The sequence below is a fragment of the Malus sylvestris genome, chromosome 4, assembly GCF_916048215.2.
Source record: "Malus sylvestris chromosome 4, drMalSylv7.2, whole genome shotgun sequence".
Classification (NCBI taxonomy): domain Eukaryota; kingdom Viridiplantae; phylum Streptophyta; class Magnoliopsida; order Rosales; family Rosaceae; genus Malus; species Malus sylvestris.
Genome location: NC_062263.1, coordinates 9,156,656 through 9,179,773, shown reverse-complemented (window position 1 = coordinate 9,179,773; position 23,118 = coordinate 9,156,656). Strand labels below are relative to the sequence as shown.

The 23,118-nt window shown below is 36.6% G+C and overlaps 3 protein-coding genes across 6 annotated transcripts in view; 2 read left to right on the top strand and 1 right to left on the bottom strand.

Annotated features, from left to right (window-relative positions):
* Positions 1 to 23,118, bottom strand: part of LOC126619449 (uncharacterized) — an 88,631-nt gene that overhangs the window by 5,694 nt on the left and 59,819 nt on the right. The window lies entirely within an intron of this gene.
* LOC126619454 (homeobox protein HD1-like) lies at positions 309 to 9,238 on the top strand. Its single transcript, XM_050287850.1, has 5 exons — positions 309 to 1,165; positions 1,334 to 1,454; positions 7,921 to 8,111; positions 8,235 to 8,366; positions 8,843 to 9,238. Exons 1-5 carry the CDS (start codon positions 884 to 886, stop codon positions 8,981 to 8,983), a joined length of 867 nt encoding a protein of 288 aa, XP_050143807.1. The 5' UTR covers positions 309 to 883; the 3' UTR covers positions 8,984 to 9,238.
* Positions 15,458 to 21,582, top strand: LOC126619447 (phospholipase D beta 1-like). 3 transcript variants are annotated; one of them, XM_050287838.1, is made up of 11 exons: positions 15,458 to 16,739; positions 17,188 to 17,259; positions 17,584 to 17,697; positions 18,312 to 18,506; positions 18,851 to 19,099; positions 19,214 to 19,282; positions 19,364 to 19,511; positions 19,706 to 19,854; positions 20,075 to 20,248; positions 20,346 to 20,543; positions 21,015 to 21,582. In XM_050287838.1, the coding sequence occupies exons 1-11, from the start codon at positions 15,774 to 15,776 to the stop codon at positions 21,306 to 21,308; spliced, it is 2,628 nt and encodes an 875-aa protein (XP_050143795.1). In that variant the 5' UTR covers positions 15,458 to 15,773; the 3' UTR covers positions 21,309 to 21,582. The 3 variants fall into 3 exon arrangements, with proteins under 3 accessions (XP_050143795.1, XP_050143797.1, XP_050143796.1); XM_050287839.1 differs by lacking the exon at positions 17,188 to 17,259 and having other exon boundaries at positions 15,462 to 16,739; XM_050287840.1 differs by lacking the exons at positions 17,188 to 17,259; positions 17,584 to 17,697 and having other exon boundaries at positions 15,459 to 16,739.

The following is a 23,118-nucleotide window of genomic DNA, read 5'->3' as shown; positions in this document are numbered from 1 at the left end:
TGTCCAAATCACTTCTTTAAATAGATGGTTGAAGCCTACTTGTCATTTTGAAAAGGGCAAATTAAAAATAATTCATTTGTCTGTTGATGCATACCTAATCAAAATTCACTTTTGGTAGCAATAGTGTTTTATCGCAGGGACGAAAAGAAATAATGCTTCTGCGAGTTTGACTCTCACCGATTCTTCTTTACCATAACAATTAACAAGTTAACTCACTGCCGGTATCATTTGTTCAGAAATAAAATAAACCCTAATAAACCAAAGATTAGTTATAATTAATTGTATTTAACCACCTCAATCAAACCTCTGGCCAAAGTTGAATTAAAACCCAAAACAAAAATCAGAGGAAAATCTTTCATTTGTCAGGCCACAGAAGCAACCAGCTTTATCTTGTTGTTCTTTTTACGAGCTCTCCTCCAACAGCTTTCATGGTAATGATTCGTCCTATTGCCCCATATTTCTGAAATCTTCTCTCTCCCCCAAAAACCAAAACAAAACAAGACCTTGAAAACCTCACAACACCGAAGCTTTAAAATCTTTATTTCTCTGTGTTTATGTAAAATCTTTGTTTCTCTCAGACGTGGTGCAGAAAGTTGTGTGTCTCAGATCCCAATACACGGCTCTCTTCCCCCACGGCATCTTTCTTACACCATTAACGATTTTAAACTGTTCTCAAAGCCTATATCAATTACTTTCTCTTTCTTCCTTTCTCTCTCCAACACACTGTTATACACCATAACGGCATAAAAGTCCCACTCTCAAACCACAAGGGTTTCTACTTTCTCTGTGGTCCAAGCTCTGGATTACCCTTTATAATTCTCCTCTATCTCTACAAAACCCATTTCTCCGAATCTCCGACGGATTTGAATCGGGTCGTCTAGAAATGCAAGAATCCGGGTTGGGGATGATGATTGGTGGCGGCGGCGACGGTCATCATGACCAGCATAACCGGCAGCTCAAAGCTGAGATAGCCACGCACCCTCTTTACGAGCAGCTCCTGTCTGCACACGTGTCCTGTCTCAGGGTGGCGACGCCAATCGATCAGTTGCCGCTCATAGACGCTCAGCTGTCTCAGTCGCACCACCTCCTGCGCTCTTACGCTTCTCAGCCGCAGCATGGCCAGTCAGTCTCCCCACACGAGCGCCAAGAGCTTGACAACTTTTTGGTTTGTCCATTTTATTAATTTGTTACTGTCTAATTAATATATTTGTATTTATGTTTTTTTTTAATCTGGTTTAATTTGTTGAGTAATTGAATTTGTACTTGTTGGGTTTTATTAGCTAATGATTTACTTTTTTTTTGGTTAATGGTGGTTTATTAATTGTTACTGCAGGCACAATATCTGATAGTTTTGTGCTCTTTCAAAGAACATCTTCAACAACATGTCAGAGTCCATGCGGTTGAAGCTGTAATGGCCTGCCGTGAAATCGAAAGCAACTTGCAGGCTCTTACTGGTATGCCCTCCTCGCTTTTTCTCAAAACTTCACCTTCCTAGCTATTATTGTTAATTTATCAGACTCTGAATCTCGACTATTAATCGTGTTGATATGTGGTTCAACTTGTATTATAAACCTGACAAAGAACATTAGATGTCGTAATATATGTTTGATTTGGAAATGTTTAGAATATACGAGTTACAAGTATAAATGTTGGCTTTATCATCAGCTGGTGTTAGAAATGTTTAGAATATTTGTTTAGTTTTGTCATTGGGAATGAAATTTGCTTCTGTTATCTGTGCTGGGACGTTTTGTGATGTTTTAATGTGTTTGGAAGGCATAAAGATAAGAAGGACCTGGACCAGCTATTCTGGGGTTCTGGAGGTTTGAGTACTGCCCTTGTAAGAAGTGGGGGCGGTATGGGGTAGAGTCTACCAAAACTAATTAATCAAAGTTAAGTGTTGGATAGAGGTTGGCTAATTAGGTTCAACCGGTGATGTAGTAATATTAATCGATATATTATAATATGAGTAGACAAAAATATTGTTATATGATAAATTTAAGATATAATATCATCAATTATAGATACATAATAAACATGTTATAATATGAATAAATTGATAATTCTATGTAGTGTTTAGCGTGTTGATGACAAGACTAAGAAACTTTTGCATTCTGCCATGAGTTGTCTCCATGACCTAACTAACAAGGTTGCAGTAGAATATTTGGTTTTGATGATTGCAGCGATTAATATTTTTTTTTTTGGGAATATAAATATAGAATGTATGAACTTTTTTGTTTGTTGGATTATCCATATGTTGGAAGTTTGGTGATTAATTTGGTGGTGGAGTATAACTAAGTGCATATAATTAACCAATCACATTACATTAGTTAATGATGATTATACAGAAGGGTTGGATTTGTGGGGGGCCTGCTAGGTGGAGACGGTAGCTGAAACTGGTACAGGGTCTCTTCACTAAATTTATTAATACCAAAAGAATAAAATAAGATTTACGAAGCTTCAATAAATTATTAAATTATGGAAAAATGCCTCGTTAGTAGTATTCTAGCCAGTAAGAACCCTATATGATTTAAAAGATTTTTTTTTGTATGACTTGTAAGTAAAATTCATAATGATTAGTATAAATAACGACACAAGAACAGAAAAACTACAATCAAATTAGACATCTGAGTCCCTTCTCCCATCTCTCTGTCGTACCCCTCTCCTCTCTCCCTCTAAATATTATTTACTACTACATTTTCGGATTTATATCCTGATTAATTGGTTGTTAGGGTTGGACACACTGAATAAAAGGTAGAATACAAGTTGCACAAGATATTTTCAACAATGCTAGAGCCTAGAGACATCAAAGATAAACCCTAAAAGTTTTGTTCTCACTCTGAAAAATTCATATATTCTTTGCAGTCTCTGTAGATTATAGTATTATTGGTTAATTAATTACTTGTTTTCAAGCCAATTTTAGGGTTCATGACATCGAAGGCTGCATATACATGGTAAGAACAAAAACTCAAAGCCCACTGAGTTATAAAGCTAACTGGGATGGTCCAAATTAGACTTGTCTGTTTGCCTTAGTTTAAAGTGATGATATGTTGACAAGGGTTTAATAAAACAAGAGTTTTAGTTGTTATCAAGGTAAAGTAAAAGACAAATTAGTAGCAAACATGGAAGATGACAAATTATTACTGATATATACTATCAAACGCTGACGAGTATATCTATTTAATTAACTATGTAATACAAATTTCGATCAAGCTAGGTTTTACCAAGACCTAAGAAAAAAGAGAAGAAGAATCCTACATTGTTGTTCTTTTCAATTCTTGCATGCATGCGGAATATCATAATGTATATGCCTTCTAGCTAGAACCAACTGGTGATTATATACATATATATAATATACATATGTATATTATATATGTGTATAGAGGGGGCGGGGAGGGATGGAGGAACCTATAATAACTTGACTTGTGGCCAACTTAGACAAAAATTTGGTGACATCTATTTTGTCATTCCAACATACATAAAATCTAGTAAGTTATCTAGTTCAATTTTTGCCCACCAGTTTAATGTGACGTTCTTCTTACGTGGAAATATATTCTAGTTTACCAAGGGAAAAGATATAACTTGCAATTAAAGAATAAAACTACAATATTACCTTTATATATCATGTATCCTTTATTGTTTTCTTTAAACCACTAACAAAACAAACAATTCATGTGATGTAAACTTGAGATCTCGTAAAAATGACTATACATGGAATTTATATATGTTGCTTTCGATAAATGAAATAAAAAATATTTATACATGTTGTGAGAAGATTAGACTCAAGAACTTGACGACTTTCTTGAGCCCAAATAATTAAGGGTCTGTTTGATAACCATTTGATTGAGTTTTTGATTATCACCTTTTATGCATGAGATTTGAGTGAGGTATATAGGGTAGGGGAGGTATGAAGAAGGATGATGGGAGAAGGAAAAAAATTGAGGAAGAAATGAAAACAAAATCTTAAATGAAATAATTTTTTGTTTTAATTTTTTGTTTTGTGCACCTTTCAACAAGAAGAAGCCTTACCCCACTAAGTGGGGTTGCTATATGAATCTTAGAACGTCAATGCGCTATGATTTGCATCAAATCTTCTATTAGCTCCAAGTACTCCATATCTTTTCTTAAAGTGTCTTTCCAAGTCTTCCTAGGTCTTCCTCTACTTCTTCATCTCAAGCCTTTGTCTCATAATCACATTTTCTAACTGGAACATCTATAGGTCTTCGTTTCACATGTCTAAACCACCTTGACTGACTTTCTTTCATCTAATCTTCATTTGTAGCCACTCCTACTTTACCTCAGATATCCTCATTCTTAATCATGTCCTTTATCATGTGGCCACACATCCAACAAAACATTCTCACCTCATCTACCCTAATTTTATGCACGTGTTGATGTTTGACACTAGTAGAAAAAAGCTCATCTACCACGGTGAATGCCCGTGATAGATTGCAATCCACCACGGGCACTACGTCTGTTAGTCATCTAGATGTGATAAAAAGTCTCGGTTTCTATCACGAGCTATGTCCATTGTCAAATGTGATATAACCACAGATTGTGACTGTGATAAATTGGGATCTAAAACCACATGCACTATGGCCGTTGTGGTTTACAAATTGATCATGTCTAATGCCCTTTATACAAAAATTTCCAAAAGTAAAAAAAATATAAAATCATTTACTAAATATATATATATATATATTATTTATATACAAAATTGCACATTTACTACGATTTAATAAGTTCATAAAAAATCATGATTCAAATATTACAAGCTATACACTAAAGCTAACAACAAAATCGATAAGTTATACTAAGAAATACCAAACTACCCACAAAGTATCAAATATGCCTATAATAACAAGAACATTGTCACTTGAAAACTTCACATTTATTTTGACACCTCCAAACAAAGGACCTTCAGAGTGAACTATTGCCCCCAATGCTTGAGCCTCAACAATTGTTGCCTCTCTCTATCTGCATGGACATAAGCATATAGATCTACAAGTGGAATTATATATTCGATCTCAATCAAGAAAAGTGAATAGATATACAAACCTTGAAGCCAAAAGTTAACCAGTAAAGACTTGAACAGATGTACAAGTCTCCAACAGTCATACAGGAAGCAAAAAATTAACCAATAAAGACTCGAACAAATATACAGAACAACTTTGACAAGAGCATGAGTGTCAAATTAACATTGCATATACAATGAATGGAGTAAATACATAACTTAGGATTCAAATAGTGTATGCAAACAAACGAGTAGAGGTTCGTCTTAATAAAAAAAAAATCTCCCAAAATAGAGAAATAAAGTGGTAGTACCTGAGAGAGCTCTCAGAAAGCAGTGAAGTGAAAGAGTTGGTGTCGTTGTGTTAATTGTATAATCTTCATGGCACTTGTGCCATTCTTACCTACATTTCACACAACGATGTCAAGTCACAAGAATATAAAAGGAATCATCACAATCCAAATAATTATTGAACCGTACATATTTATTATTGTACCTTGTATTGTATCAAATAAAATTCAATAGTAACTTGCAAATTGTATAACCCTAAATTAACAAAAGCAACAGTAAAAGAAAAAGAGGCATTAATACCTTTAAGCTAATAACAAATTAGGCGACGAAATTTGTATTTAAAGAACAACAGACATGAGTCCTTAAAATTGGAATCCTTAGATGCTTGAAGTTCAACAGTGCAAATATTGATCCCCATACTAAAATATTTGAGAATATCAAACACCAAATTCACTGATAATGGAAAACCTGATCAAAATTGTTCTTTAAAAAATGAAACGACATAATAAATCCAAATCCAATTCTATCAGGCCACACTCAAAAGGAACAATAACATATCAAATTCAAGCTAAGCACCTCAGAGTTTCCCTAATTCATACCTCATTCAGCAAGAATAAATCCGACATTCACCTTCTCTGCATAACCCAGCCACTTGCAAAAACATCTATACTGGCAGCATAAGCCAAATTTCAACATGTTTTTCCTTCTTTTCTACATCTATTAGTCACATAATAGCAGTTCCTTTACAAAATGGCAAAAAATTAGGGACACAAAAATATAGCATCGTTGAGTCTTCAAGGATATCAAAATTGAAAATGAGAGCATGACTACCTAAGGGAGATCTTTCCCAAAACAGGGCCGGCCATTGCATCCAGTTCCAGGTGGTTGGCATGAACTTTGGCACCACGACAGAAGCATGATGTGACGACTGCTAGGGTTTGCTTAGACCTCATTGGTTAAGATTCATCTCTAAAAGCTTCAGGCCTTACATCTAAACCAAACACGAGACTATCTCAAACAAAATCAGAACTCAAAGTACAGTCAAAATCCTTAAAATCAATTTACCCAACCCTATATCTAATTTTAAGAAATACAATAGCACCAATTGAGAGAGGAATTTCGATAATACCTAAAGATCGGAGAGAGATGAAAGTAAGAGCGTTTCCTCTGTTGGGGGCTCCGAAAGAGAATTACAGGGAAAACTGATGGATTTATGCATCAGAAACATGAATTAAAGATGACAATTAAAAAGGGAAGAAAAAAAACATTTTTGAGGGCTTTGATTTTGACGACGGTTTTGATTTCCACCAGAAGGAGGTTGTCGGTATGTTTATTTGCAGCGAGGGAAAGTAACGCCTTGCATCTGTTTTTTAATAGTGTGAAATTTGAAAGATTTCAAATTTTGGGAAATTTTCGAAAATTTTCTAGTCCCGCCAACTTTTATTTTATTTTTTAAATAATGTGCGTAATTGCATCACATTTAACGTCTGTGATAAATAAAAAAATTTGGTGTGATTACTAACAATATTGACCACAGTTAATATTTGTGGTGGTTTAATATTTTCACAACATGCTGATTAAGACCGTGGTAGTAAATTATTTTATTATAACGGACCATTACATGCCTATTGTAAAACATTGTTATTCACAACATGCTGACTAAGTCCGTGGTAAATGGTCACTTTTTATAACGGGCACATAATGTTCGTGGTAAAATTGACATGGTAAATGAGCTGTTTTCTTGTAGTGTGACCACCCAACATTCCTTATCATAAGCATTTTTAGCCTTATTGTCGTCCTATAAAAGTTTCCCTTGAGTTCTAATTGTATATGACGGTTGCAAAATACAACCCATGTCTTCTTCCACTTCATCGATCCAACTTGTTTTCTTTGGTTGAGATCTCCATCCAATCATTTGTTCTTTCGCAAGATAATCTAAGATAACAAAATTGTCACTCTTTGGTACTTCCTGATTCCAATTCTCATGCTATCTCATTTAGGCCCCTATTCGCATTGAATGTGCACTCTTAATACTTTTTATTTAACCTACTTAGGCGAAGATTTTTAGATTCCAACACTTCCAGCCAAAAGTTAAGCTTCGCATTTACTCCGTCTTGCGTTTCATCTTTCAACATTATATCATCTGCTAAAAACATACACCAAGGGATATCATCTTGAATATATCATTCATGAGTTCTTACGGCAGTCATAGCTCAATCATACATATCCTTTATTTCTTGTACATTTTGTACGTCTTTCCTTGTACATTTTTTCTACATTTTTCCTTGTACATTTTGTGCATATGGTTATGGGAAAGCCTTCATTTCGTGTGTCTTTCCTTATACATTTTTCTACAACTCTCCCACCATCATTCATTCACTCTTCTTCATCCCTTACTTTCTCTATGTATTTCTCCTGTATCTCTAACACAAAAAGTAAAAACTCAAAATTAAATAGTTATCAAACGGTCGATGAAATTCTTAGTCAGTTGACTCATTTCTGATAACTGTTTAGCATAACATTAGCTAAGCTAGGCTAAAGCCACATGAGCCAGCCCAAATAAAAAGTAGAATTAATCACTGATATTTAAGGCTTTATTGCCTCTGTTTCATCTCTTTCAGGAGTGAGTCTGGGCGAAGTTTCGGGTGCAACAATGTCCGATGATGAGGATGACATGCCGATGGATTTCACAATGGATCAATCCAGCGGCGAAGGGCATGATATGATGGGATTTGGCCCCCTACTCCCAACTGAATCTGAACGATCGTTAATGGAAAGAGTTCGACAGGAATTGAAGATTGAGCTGAAGCAGGTAAAACATATGCACACAAAAATTACACCATTGCTGCAATTAAGTTGTTTTGCTTTCGGGATGTAAACTGAGCTTTCTGTTTCCTATCTTATATAACAAACGTGCATTGTTAAAAATTTGCAGGGATTTAAGTCAAGAATTGAAGATGTAAGAGAGGAAATTCTAAGAAAAAGAAGGGCAGGGAAATTACCGGGGGACACAACTACGGTGCTGAAGAATTGGTGGCAGCAACACTCTAAGTGGCCCTACCCAACTGTAAGCAAACAAATTCACCATTCATATATGATTTTATTGCACTCCATACAAACACACACACCCATATATGTATATGTATATGTATATATATATACACACACACACACACACTCATTCTGCTTAGACTACAGTGTTCAGAAATGATGGCAGAAATCAGGGAGAAGCTCACTAATACTGTAGTGAATCAACAACATTGGCAAGATTGACAGCATATTGATACATTATATGTGATATACCAAGAATGTGTGGCACTAGTTACTATCGTTGATTCGTTATAATAGGTCTAATAGTGACATTATCAACATCATATTTAGATGATACCAGTATAAAGAGACTATTTGTTACGATAATAGTGCATTTTGGTAACATTTTTACATCGTGTCGAGATGATAGCGATATAATTTGAATGTTTGCTATAACAATAGTGTCATTTGACTCCTCGAAGAATTATTGAAAGATTGACATCATATATGCAGGAAGATGACAAGGCAAAGCTTGTGGAGGAGACAGGGTTGCAGCTGAAGCAAATAAACAATTGGTTCATTAACCAAAGGAAGCGGAACTGGCACAGCAACTCTCAATCGGTCACCTCCTTAAAGTCCAAGCGCAAAAGATAGACAAAAACACCATAACCACTGTTGGATCTTGTTTGATAATCGGAGAAACTGATGAACTCATGACTTTTGTGTCTGCTGAATTGTGTGACATTGGGGAAGTATATATAGTCTAATTAGCCAACGCTCTGAAAACAGAGAAATTGAAGTAACAAATGGCCAACTAATTACATGTGAGAGGTTGTATAAATTCATGTTTTCCAAATTTCGATCGGTAGAATAATGGTACTTCTTCTTTATGTACTATATTTCCATTTACTTTTGTCTGAGTTGATTTCTTCACTACTTACGATTCACAAATGTAGATTGGTTGTTGATTTGTTTCTGTGAAATTGCTGCAACATGATTCACAAATGTAGATTGGTTGTTGATTTGTTTCTGTGAAATTGCTGCAACATTTTCTAACATTTACATTGGAGCAACATTTTGAAATTTACAAATATAAGGGCTGCGTGATGCTTGTTGGTAGGGTAAAGACCCCGAGCGCCGAGCTAGGACCAATTTCAGGCATCAAAGGACTAGTTGTTTGGACCGAAATCAAGGAGGGCGGCGGGGCTGTCCAAGGCCCAAAACACTTGTAAGTGTAAAAGCTTAATGTGTATTTATTTTTCACCAGAATGAACAGTGCCCAGCCCAATTTTTGAAAAGCACTTTATGACGTAGTATTGTGGGCGGCGAAAAAACCACTTTCACATTGAGAAGAGGTTGCTCAGCCATTTTAGAGCAAGTTTACCCCTAAAAAAATGCTCCAGCACTTAACCCATTTAATCATTCAGTGAACAATGATAGACCCAATGAATAGGAATTGGTCAAAAGCATTTTCATCCCTAAAAAATGCATTGGCGCAAAGTCTAAAAAATGCACTGGCATAAACGATCTTCAACCCTACAAAATGCACTAGCACCCAGCCCATTTAAAATATTATTAGTTTTTTTTTATAAAATAACAAATTAAAAAATGTAGTTTTAATTTCGGATAGGATTTTTAATCAATCTTATCACATCATGTGTCATGATTCGAAAATACTATTTTGTTGATAGATGTTCAAAAAGATTTTCAACCAATCCCGACGTGCCACGTGTCACGTGTCACTATCTGTTTACAATAATTTAGCCAAGATTTCAATAAGATTTTCAACCAATCTTGTCACGCCACGTGTCCTTATCCGAACATATTATTTGAGGAATAGATTTTTGATAAGATTGTCAACCAATCCTGACGCGCCACTATCTATTTACAATAATTTAGCCAAGATTTCGATAAGATTTTCAACCAATCATGTAGTGCCACGTGGCATGGTCCAGAACATCATCCTTTATTTTTTTTGGTCCATATAAACCCTACATCCCTACATCCATTTTCATTCACACAACAAACTCAATCCTTCTTTTTTAGCTTTGAATCCTTCTTCATCGTTTTTAAATCTTGAGTTCTTACAATGCCTTTGTCAAGGTGATTGTATAAGCAATAGAAAAAAGTATTAGCATAATAAGAAGAATTGTTCAATCTCAAGGAAGGTGGAGATAAGGCTTTTGCAATGGAAGAGGATGAGGATGATGAACATAGAAGGCTTCAGGCCTCACATTCCCATCCTGTCATGGAAGTTGTGGGTCAGATAGCCAAACCTAGACGTGCCTCAAACTTCGATAGAAAAAGGGAAAGACAAGGTAAAGATCTCTTGGAAGATTATTTTATTCCCGACAGTGTATTCCCCGATCATATTTTTAAACATTGTTTTAGAATGCAACGAAGTTTGTTCGACAAAATCATAAGTGCTCTTTGCAACCATGATCCATACTTTGTGCAAAAAGAAGATGCTTTTCATGTTCTATGTCTTCTTCTTGAGTAAAAAATTACGGCTGCCTTGCGAATACTTGCATAAACAATTGTTCTGGAGTCCTTTGATGTGGTTTTGCTTTGCAATTGAAGCCTTATACACCAATGATACCTTCAGAAACCCACGGCAAGGGACATGTGAAGGCTTCTGAGGAAGGGTGAGATGCGAGACTTCCTTGACATGATTGGAAGCATCGATTGCATGCACTGGACTTGGAAAAACTGTCCAAGTGCGTGGCTTCATTTGATACATGGATTTGGCATGCTTTTTTTGGCGTTCCAGGAGCTCATAATGACCTAAATGTCTTTGCCTAATCTCCAATGTTCAACGAACTGCTGCAAGGAAAATCATCAAGATGCACATATTAGGTTAATGGCCATAAATACGACGGAACATACTACCTTGCAGAAGGCATTTACCTAAGCTGGACAACGTTTGTCAAAACAGTGCCACGTCCATAGAGTGAAAAAGAAAAACACTTTGCAAAATGTCAAGATGGGTGTAGGAAGGATGTGGAGTGTTGTTTTGGTATCCTGCAAGCTCGTTGGGCAATTGTCAGGGTTGCTGCTAGAATGTTTGATGTCAAGGCTCTTCGATCCATCATGATGAGGTGTATTATTCTCCACAACATGATTGTGGAAGATGAGTATGATTATGATGCCGTCGATGAATACGAGCCGGATACAATGAACAACTCAAGAACACATAACTACTATGCTCATGACCGGATTGAAGATCCCGTGCAACACGAGTCGTTGGAATGGGATGGACGTTACAATCAATTGATCGTTGAGCGGTACACTTCAGTGCAAGAGTCATACTGGCACATAAGCTGCCAGAGTGACTTGATTGAGCATCAATGAGGATTGCAACAAGGTGAAGATAATTAAAATGAGCTTGTGATTGAAGAATAAAGTGCGTTTTTTTAAAGTTTATTTGGTGAGGTTATGTAATTTTATTTGGTGTTTTTTTTTTGAAGTTTATTTGGTGAGTTTATGTAATCTTATTTGATGTGTTTAAATAAAGTACAAAAAATAAATTTGAAATTACATAAAGTATTAAAAATCAATAAGAAATTATACAAAGTACTAAAAATAAATATGAAATTACATCAAGTACTAAAAATAAATATGAAATTACACAAAGTACTAAAAATAAATATGAAAGTACACAAAGTACTAAAAATAAATAAGAAATTACAAAAAGTACTACAAATAAATAAGAAATTAAATAAAGTACTAAAAATAAATAAGAAATTATACAAAGTCTGAGGAGCTAGGATATGTGGTGCTAGGATCTTGCACGCCTCATCTCTTGCACCCTCTCGACTTGATTCCTCATCTCTTGCACGCCTCATTCGCACCACGTCCTTTTTTTTTTTTCGATGTCAAAATATTTAGAGTTTGGAGACATCCCTACTAGAGACTTATTCATAGTGTCACAATCTGCTTGAGCCTTCATTTCTTCTCTAAGCATTTGATTTTCTTGATTAAGTATTTCTCTTTGTCTCTCATTAGCCGCATCACGTCTCTCAATAGTTGCTAATATTGCTGCCATAGTTGCAGCTTTTGCCTCATCTCTAGCCGCTTCTCGTGCCATGTTCAGTTCACTATGGCGAGCAAGTTTGTCGACATATTTACTGAAGTCATTTTCGGAAGAACTACCTTTTTTCTTTGCTGCCTTTTTACCTTGAGGCTTGAGGGACTGATGAGTCGGCTGGGTCTCCGACACTTCTTCAGGTGTCCCTTTCGTATCTTCAAATGTGCTGCCTTCTTGTTCGGTCATGTCTGCTTCTGGCGAACTGTGTAGACCCATGTTGTGCATGACAACTTCTGGACCTGTTGCCACAATTATGTATTTAGGGCAATCTTTGACAATTTGCCAACATTCTCATTTGCTGTGGTTCTTCGCATTGTAGAATGCTTGTGCTTGTAGTGTCTATTAATGTGGGATAAGACAATATTATAATGTAGGTGTAACACAAATAAATAAATTAAAATATTGATGAGGGTGAAATACATATAAATAAATAAAAATATTGTCACTTGATCTGCTAAACTTGTTCCACTACGCAGATTACCGGAAGCATGAGAGATAGCGTTTTTCCAACAAGTAAATGATGCGTTGAATTTTTTTCCAACGACCTTGAAGACCTTGACTACTTTTGGCGCCTTTTCCATGTACATCGCAAAATACTTCCGTAATTTTACTCCACATTTCTCGCTTATCCATCACATTACACGTAATTAGGTCATGAGTAGTTTGAACTCAGCATTCACACAACGTAACATCTTTGGTGAGCTTCCACGTAGTCATTTTTTTCACAAAAAAATATTTGAAAGCTTTGGTTGAAAGTGTTGAAAATATTGAAATGTGGTGTAAGGTGGAAGAAGATGGTTAGGTATTTATAGGAAAAAAAAAATATTATGTATTATTAACTTAATTAATCTGGACCATTGGAGTTGAAAAAGATTGAAATCCAACAGCCCAGATGTTGACACGTGGACCAACGGTCATATTTCTGACCATTTGTTTTTGTTTTTTGTATTTTTTGGAATGAAAACGCCGGCCGTTGATCTCGGATTGGACGACCCAAAAATAGCCACGTCAACTAGCCGTTACGTTCAAATTTCAAATTTTTTTTACCGTTGGAAATCTAACGATCAAGAAAACTAGCCGTTGGAAATCCAACAGCCCATAATGAGCCACGTGACCAGTCACGGGCGCAAATTAATGCTCTGCAACAGTGGGCCCCATGCCATTTTTTTTTTGTCTGGGCCGCGCCCCCACTTGAGCGTGTATCACACGCGCCTGACGCAAAAAAAAAATATCAGTGGGCTTTGACATCAGGCTGATACAAGCTTGACGTCAGATGGCCCCACTTTTTGGTCTGTCGATTCTGGGCCGACCTATGGCCTGGCTTGGGTTGGGTGCCAGCCTATTAGGCTGGGCTGGGGGGTTTTAGCTGGGTGCCGGGCTATCAAGCCCCGATGGACTTGCTCTTAATAGAAGAAAAGTGCTTTACATTTGAAAATATGTATTGGAAAGAATAAAAGCTTGAGTTACCAAGTGAAAACTCATCCACTACTAGCCATCACATTAGCAACTTGGATCAGAGCGAACGGACTGAGAGAGAAAGGCTTACCTCAGAAGTAGAAGACGGTTCTATATAAGGCAACAGAAGGGAAGAAACAATGCACTCAACTCAACATATAAAAGACTTCAAAGATTTGTAAGCCTACTTTTACAAATTTCTTTTGTACTTCAAGCACCGTTTACCTTTATAGCTATGCTACATTACTTTGTAGTATTGATTCCTTGTATTAAAATTTCTTTCACAAACACTTTCTACATGTACTAGCATTTGCCCGATCGGTGGATAAATATGCCTAAATGTGGATAAAACTTGCCTTAATAGGTTTAATCTTTGCCCGATCACTTGTATTATTTGTTTATTTTCAATTTATTATATTTTCATGCAATTTAGTATGCCTTTAATTAGTGTTTTGCAATTCTTGACAGCTTCCTACTTTCACCTTTTTACTTGTACTTTGTTTCGTTTCACTTACTGTTTTTACATTTATAACAAAGATTGCAAACTGACTTAGATCACTTTTGATCAGTTAGTGGTTCTCTCTTAGCATCAATATAAAAGAAAATAAAAGTCCTTTTCACACCTTGTCACCAAGGCATAAAAAGAACTTAACATGGATTTAACCTCTTCATGGAACAATCCTTGATAAGAAGCTTAGTTTACCTGGGGCGCAAGCAGACAAACTCGACAAATACTTAAGAAACAATCAATTTGTTAGTCTTAGCAACAGTGGCACGCCTAAAGAAATCAAATTGTTTACAAGAGCCTAAAGGCCTATTCAAGGCTTTGACAAGGCACCTTAAACTAACACAGAGTTCTACACTCACGCAAAAAAAGGGATGGGAATTGACCATCCAACACTAGTAATGTTCTCATAAATCACTGATCACGTCACAAGATATAAGGACATGTGCACAAATTACGTCAATAATAAGCAAAGAGATGTGTCACGCGGTTGGCCGGATTAGTACGTGAAAGATGTACAATCACCAATCACTGGATACTTTGGTCCTTATAAGCTGCATGATAAAAGTTCATTAACATCGAATGGAGGAGTCCTAGTGCTCCACTAGTTATTAAAGATATGACATCACATGCTCACTACATAAGTTATAACACAATTTTTTGCATAAGATTTTGTGTTCGATTGTTTCTTCTTTAATATTGCTCGTATTATGTAATAATTAGACTATATCATGCATGAGATGCTTCTCTGAAATTTTAGGATGTGTTCGTGTTATTTTTAAAATCTCATGATAAAACCTGAGAGAGTGTTGATAGAATAATTAAATTATATCAATTATCAAGCATGGTATTACCATGGAATAACTTGAAAACCTCAAAGGGGTTCTTCATGTAATATTCCAAACTTGAAGGAACTTTCCACGCAAAACCGAAGACAATCATATATAGTATCTCCCTATTTTTTAATGTCGTGTTGATTATTCAATAACTCTCCATTTTTCAAATAATTAAAAGAATGGGAAAGGCTGCGTCTTCTTCTTCCTTTTTCTTCACACTCATTCAAATTCAACTGTTGCTGCTTGTATTTTATAATGTTCATATTTTCAAGGCCACCTTATTTTACTCAGTCAAACCAACCCACCACGTTATTTATTTTGTCCTCCCCTTAAACCCCACGTTTACTCTTATTTTTTGGCCTATTCCTTCATCCGTTTCTTTCTTTTCTGGTGGAGCAACAAGAATCTTTGGAGTGTTTTCTGAATTGGGTTATCGCCATTTTTTGATTTCGAATCCTGTATAGCGAAAGTATTTAGTTGGCTGAGTTTGTTTGACATATAAGTGATATAGATATCATCAAGTTCAAAAGCTTTGAGTGGTGAGCAAGTACTCTTGATTATATGGCGTATCCTGCGTATACCGAATCGCTATCGTTTGGAGGCTCAGAGCATGGGCAGGGCCAACAAGTTTTGCCATTCAAGACTGCCAAAGGGTCTCTCAAGGTCTGTCTTTTACATGGCAACTTAGTTATATGGGTAATGGAGGCCAGAAACCTTCCTAACATGGACATGGTTCATAGGACTCTCGGCGACATGTTTGCTAAATTTCCCGGGAAGTTTGGCGGCAAGACCGAAGGGCAAGCGCCGCAGAAGATAACCAGTGATCCCTATGTAACAATTTCTGTGTCAGGTGCTGTGGTTGGGAGGACTTTTGTGATTAGTAATAGCGAAAACCCGGTTTGGGGGCAGCATTTTGATGTTCCAGTCGCGCATTATGCTTCGGAGGTGCAGTTTGTTGTGAAAGATAGTGATGTTGTGGGATCACAGATCATGGGTGCTGTGGGAATCCCGGTTGAGCAATTACTTTCTGGCATGAAAGTAGAGGGAACATTTCCGATACTTAATTCGAGCGGGAAAGCGTGTAAGCCTGGAGCCGTTTTGAGCTTGTCAATTCAGTATATCCCAATTGAAAAACTGACATTTTATGATCAGGGAGTAGGTTCGGATCCTGATCATCAAGGCGTCCCCGGCACTTACTTTCCTCTTAGGAGAGGCGGTAAGGTGACTCTGTATCAAGATGCACATGTTCATGATGGTCGCCTTCCCAATTTGGAGCTTGACGGCGGTGTTCAGTATGAGCAAGGGAATTGTTGGCAAGACATGTTCGATGCAATAAGTCAGGCCCGTCGCTTGATATACATTGCAGGGTGGTCTGTGTACCACAGAGTTAGATTGGTTCGGGATAAGAATGATGCCTCGGATTACATGTTAGGTGATCTTCTTAAGGCCAAATCACAGGAAGGTGTGAGAGTGCTGCTTCTTGTTTGGGATGATCCAACTTCCCGGAGAATTTTGGGATATAAAATGGTAAGGCCCTCGAGATTAGTAAATATATTAATTCGGCATTCTGCACTGAAGCATAGTTTCGGTTCGCATCAAATTTATCATACTTTTCTTACATATAAGGATGATTTTATGAGTTTTTCCCTTCGATTGAACAAGTTATTATTGGCTCATTGTTGAAGCTCTAAAAAATGCTTTTGCAAATCTGAAATATGTCCATCTTAGGCGCCAAGAATACTGATTGCTACTTATACTGACTGTTATGCTTTGTTCTACTTCCTCATTTCTCTACAAGACATAAAAGTGATCGAATCATCAAACATCGAAATGACAAACAGAACAAAGTTTGTGTTTGTTCTATAAAAAAAAAAAAAAAAAATTATCTTTCACTTAAATGTTTTACTATTTGAGTTGAGAATTGTGTATAAGAAGTTGAAGCAAATACTAAAAACAGAAGATAGAGACAATGTAGGGGCAGCTGAAGATGAACTCGAATCTTGATGAGAGCGGGACGGAGGAGAGGATGATAGAGAGCTCGGATAAGGTTTATCAAATACTACTAGATTCATTTGATTTTTGCCTGATGTTGTACTTCAAAGCAGATGCAGTTATGTATGATGTACCAAGCTAATTAACCAAAACGTTATAATAAGTAACTCTAAGGTGCATCTACACATTGCCCGTTTTCTGCAGTCTCGTATTTCCCTTCGTACTTTTTAAATTTTGATTTTGATTGTCATACATGTACGGGATACAAAGGCTATGCTTTTGATCCGGCTGACACCAAAGTATAGCTTGAATAAATGCTTGGGAAGGCTAATCTTTATTTTGTACATCAATGTCCATTTTGATTGACTATATGATGCAGGAAGGGGTCATGCAAACCTCTGATGAGGAAACTCGGCGTTTCTTCAAGCACTCTTCAGTCCAAGTGCTGCTTTGCCCTCGATCTGTTGGGAAGGGTAGCTGGGTCAAAAAGCAGGTTAGATAAAATAACCACCTCAGTTATGCTGCAAATTGAGAGGCGAACATTGTTCATGTCATTTTGTTTTTCATACGTGCTAAAATTTTGCGTTTTCTTCACTTATTACACCAGTAAATGGACCTTGTAAAATGAAATCTTGAAAATCCAGAGTTCTGTTATGATATGCCAAGTTGCATATCAATTACAATTATCCCACTTCAACTAATTTGGGGCTGAACATCAAGTAAATCCCACACAATCTTTTGGAGGACTAGGAATCAGTGCTTCTTATTCTTGACATGGTGATATTATCATCAACTGCGAAAACAAGAATTGATATCTTCTATGGCTGGCGAGCTCTAAAGCTTAAGTCAAATCGTCGTTTTTTTTTTTTTTTTTTTCTGGCTAATATGTGCAAATAATTTGTTTTTTCACAAGTAGTACGTTAAAACTGTATGGACATATATATAACACAACTCAGATTTGATTTATGTTTTCGTGTTCTGTTCGGATACTTATCAAAAGAAATCATCAGGTGTATAATTGCATGTATCTATCTCTTTGTATTTTCATGCTTAATGTTCCGCGTGAGTGCTTCTTTTAACCTTTATACTTCTTGTCTTTGGTCGTAGGAAGCCGAAACTATCTACACCCATCATCAGAAAACAGTGCTTGTGGATGCTGATGCAGGCAATTCTAAAAGAAAGATCATTGCATTTGTTGGAGGTCTTGATGTATGCCTGGGGCGCTATGACACTCCAGATCATCCAATCTTTAGGAGTTTACAGACAGTGCACAAAGATGACTGTCGTAACCCTACTTTCTCGGTAATCATTGTATTAATTTCCTATTTTTCTGTTGGATTAACATCCATTGCTAGATGATGTACACACAATGAAAAATTGATAGTTTATAAGCATTTTTTTTTTGTGGAACATGAGCAAGAATACTTATTAAGTATTAGTGCATTACATGCCCTCTTCTTAAAAAGTTCTCATACTTTTGTGATCCTATAAGAAGTGTGTAAGTCATTGATGTTACTGGTTTACGAGCTCCCTGTCGAGTTTTCATGAAAAGATAGAGGATCACCTTGATGATTTGATTCAATAAATAGTATAGTTATGTCGAATATTTTTCTTCTTTACCATATTCACCTTTGCAACACAAACAGGAGCGCTCTGTTGGTTGTCCAAGGCAGCCATGGCATGATTTGCACAGTAAAATTGATGGTCCAGCAGCATATGACATCCTTGCCAATTTTGAGGAGCGCTGGTTGAAGGCTTCAAAACCCCACGGGCTTCAAAAAATTAAAACACCGCATGATGATGCACTACTAAGGATTGATAGAATTCCTGAAATTATTGGGATGGCGGAAGTTCCTTGCCTGAGTGGCGATGATCCAGAAGCTTGGGATGTTCAGGTATATTGGATCTCAATCAGCTGTGTGAGGTTATCTTACGTCTTCTATGATTTCTAAACAAATTGGTCAATTTTTAATCTCCCCCTCCCCTCCCCCCCCGCCAAACAATTGAAGGTTTTCCGTTCAATTGATTCTAATTCTGTGAAAGGATTCCCGAAGGACTCAAAATATGCTACAAGCAAGGTGAGAAATTTGGCTTCACTTCTTTGCACTAATTTAAGGTATCTCACACTTTACACTAATGTCTCACCATTTCTGCAACAGAACCTGGTTTGTGGGAAGAATGTGCTAATAGACATGAGTATACATGCAGCATATGTCAAGGCAATCCGTGCGGCTCAACATTTCATTTACATAGAAAACCAGTACTTCCTTGGGTCATCATATAATTGGAACTTATACAGTGATTTGGGTGAGGACTCTAACCTTTGAAGCAAGTAACCCGAAAAATGAATATAGGTGGTTCATAAACATGTCGGTGCTCTATTTTTCCCTTTCCACCATGTGGCAGCAATGCAGCATTGGGATTTTTGAAGCTAAATTTGCATTGTATTTCCATGTGATTTATTGTCATAGAGACATTGGTGATGAGGCCTTTTTATGCAGGTGCAAACAATTTAATACCAATGGAAATTGCTCTTAAAATCGTAAACAAAATCAAAGCAAATAAGAGGTTTTCTGTATATATTGTTATCCCCATGTGGCCAGAAGGTGTTCCTTCAAGCACTCCTATTCAAAGAATACTCTTTTGGCAGGTAATCTGATTACTGTGTAAGAAAGTACTTGTACTCGAGCAGTTATCGTTGGCTTGAGACTCATTAGCGTTCTAGCATGCATTATGAAGCTTTCTAGGCCGTAATAACACGAGAACAATTTCAAGGCATTTTTGTGACCAATCAGATGAAACATCCATGAAAAACAATAACAATGCAGCACAATTTTGTTTTTCCCATGGCTTTTTTTTCTTCTCTGCAGAATAAAACAATGCAAATGATGTACGAAATGATTTACAAGGCTCTAAAAGAGGCTGGACTTGAAAACAAGTATTGTCCACAAGACTACTTGAATTTCTTTTGCCTCGGGAATCGCGAAAAACCGAATGGTGAAGAAACTAGTGCTGCAAACAAAAAAGAAGCAAATACTCCCCTGGTATGTCCCCTAAATTTTTTCTTGAATACACCTTTAGCTTATGAAGCTAGGTTTTCCGATATATTTCAATTGCTTGTGCTGGTTTTCTGGAATGCAGGCACTCACTCGGAAGAATCGGCGTTTTATGATATATGTCCATTCTAAAGGAATGATCGTGGATGATGAATATGTTATAATAGGATCTGCAAATATCAATCAGCGATCCTTGGAAGGTACCCGGGATACCGAAATAGCAATGGGAGCATACCAGCCTCATCACACCTGGGCTAGAAGACTCTCTAGTCCACATGGAAAGGTAAAGCCTTACTCGTCAAAGCTTTCTGTACCCATATTGCTAGAGGTTTTCCGGTGCATCGTTTTATCCTACCTGATTCCTGAATGTTTAAGGTTGAGAGAAGTTTCTGAATCATGATAAAATGCAACATATAGCACTATTCAAATTTTCCAACATAAATATGTTGTCCGAGTGTCCAGATTTTGGTGTTTAAGCACAAGATATAACTGCAAGATTTTCAATTCTGTCTGTCGAATAATTGGGAAATGATTTCCGAAACCTTTTTCTCCTTCTGCACATCCCTATTTATTTCTTTCCCTTGATCTTTTTATTTATTCAATCCAAATGCGAGAAGTAACAGGGCAGGGGGAGAAAAGTGGTGCGTGGAAATCACTTTCCGTTATAATTTGGAAGAGGTCACCATTCGTACATATGGAAATGGTAGGCTACAGGGGAAAAATTGTAATAATTTGCTTGTATATATGATTGCAGATATATGGATATAGAATGTCACTGTGGGCAGAGCATACAGGATGTCTTGAAGAATGTTTCAAGAAGCCGGAGAGTCTTGAATGCGTGAGACGGGTGCGATCCTTGAGCGAGCAGAACTGGAGGCAATACGTTACGGATGAGATGACAGAAATGAAGGCTCACCTCCTGAAATATCCGGTTGAAGTCGATCCAATGGGCAAGGTGAAGGCTATTCCGGGCTGCGAAACGTTTCCAGACGTTGGCGGCAACATACTGGGGTCATTCAAAGCCATCCAAGAAAATCTCACCATCTGATCACAACAGATTTTTCAGTACAGATTTGAAGTCCCAGTTGATAAGTATGCTTCTGCCTCAAATTCTTGGTCATATGAATTGTCCCACAAGTATGTGGCACCAACTTGTCTATTTTTCCTTGTACATTGGAAGGTAGGATTTGAACATGCATTGTCCCACATGCGTTGTAATGTATATGGTTGGTGGTGAGTTAGTTTGTCCAACTCTGCTTAGAATGTTGAAATAATTTTGGGTGAAAATTTGAATCCTGAATGCAGGTTAAGTCAGTTGGCTAGAGTAATGTGTCATCTTCCTTACACTTGAGTTTAAATTCTCTCGTTATAAATTAGGGCTGTTTAGAATAAAATACCTAGTAAAACAAAACTATGAATCACAAATATAAGAGATACTAAATATTTTTCTTTTGTTGATTGCTGCGTGGAGGTATTTTTTACTCAAGCTGTCAAACCTTAGGTGTTAGTGGGGAAAATGGCATGCATAAATCACTTTCTAGATTTTTTAATTTACAAAGGAAATCGAGCTTAGAATTTATTTTCATCATGGTTTTCGATTAAATCAATTTTTTTAACCGTAAGAGGTTGGTTAAGTGGAAAGCGAGTAAAAGTTTGGAACTCTCAGCTTGAGTTTGAACTTCCAAAGATGCATTCTTTAGGTGACCCACTAGCTCTGCTTTGACGAGTTGTTGCATTTAGATGCAAAAAGTACATTACGCTTGATGTGGTACTGAGACTGCATAGAGAGGAGGACGATTAGTTTGTAATCAATGTATGATGAAATATTTCGTATACAAAAAATAAAGTCATTGCTTGAGTAAAACATTAACAAATGAGCAATTTAGTCGTTATAATCCTGAAATGTTTATTAATATATGTAACGAGTACAGATACATCTCGTTTATGTCTGTTGCTCTTATCGTGTAATCATACATGTCGTTTATTTCCATAATGTGATTGAGAATGAAGGAGAAGAAAAACAGAGCCGTGAAAATTAGTAAAATCATGAGTAATTTTGGTAGCTGAAAATCGGGTCCTACATGGTTTGCCTTCGTTATCACACGATTCACACTTGAGCTAAAGGTGTGTGTGTGTTCTTCCTCAAACCACCCATTCTTTTGGACAAAAAGATCCGTATCCTATTTAACCATCAGACGAGGTATGATTACAGTGTGTTGCAGGTGCATCAACAATCATCCTGCCCTTGTAGCTACAGTCACAACCATCATCCACATTTTGTACACATTGGTCATCTGTATTGGTTGATACAATTATACATAATTAATATTATATATATATATATATATATATATATATATCAATATCATAGCTAAAATGATGTGGGATGATTTTGTAATTCGATAACTACTGTTTTTTAAAGTATTAATACCAAGGGAAGGGGAGTGTTCGAAATTATTACAATAACTTAAGAGAGTAGGGAGTTTCGAACCTGAGACGCGTATGTAGAACTTGACACTATATCTATATCCACTAAGATATTAGACCAAATGCTACTTATAAACTTGTTATATGAACTAATTAGGTGAATGTAGAACATACTAATATGTTGTTATTCCAGTTCACAAGTTTAAGAGTTCTCTTAAATAAATAAGGGACAGATCCGTAACATCACTTTTTATACAATTTTGACATACGTTTTTGTGGGCACCATTTTGTAATGTTTTTTAACGGTTTAAACCGTCTATCTTTTATATCTTCTCTCAAAGCTCATGTCACATCCCGGCCCGGGACGGATCACTTCTCGGGCCCGTTCCACCACCGTAGCACGATATTGTCCGCTTTGGACTTACCATTCC

Coding starts and splice junctions, on each gene's coding strand:
- LOC126619454 (XM_050287850.1), top strand. CDS start 884: ATGCAAGAATCCGGGTTGGGGATGATGATTGGTGGCGGCGGCGACGGT. Junction 1,166..1,333: donor AAGAGCTTGACAACTTTTTG/GTTTGTCCATTT, acceptor TTGTTACTGCAG/GCACAATATCTGATAGTTTT. Junction 8,112..8,234: donor TGAAGATTGAGCTGAAGCAG/GTAAAACATATG, acceptor AAAAATTTGCAG/GGATTTAAGTCAAGAATTGA.
- LOC126619447 (XM_050287838.1), top strand. CDS start 15,774: ATGGCGTATCCTGCGTATACCGAATCGCTATCGTTTGGAGGCTCAGAG. Junction 16,740..17,187: donor GAATTTTGGGATATAAAATG/GTAAGGCCCTCG, acceptor GAGACAATGTAG/GGGCAGCTGAAGATGAACTC. Junction 20,544..21,014: donor TCTCTAGTCCACATGGAAAG/GTAAAGCCTTAC, acceptor ATATGATTGCAG/ATATATGGATATAGAATGTC.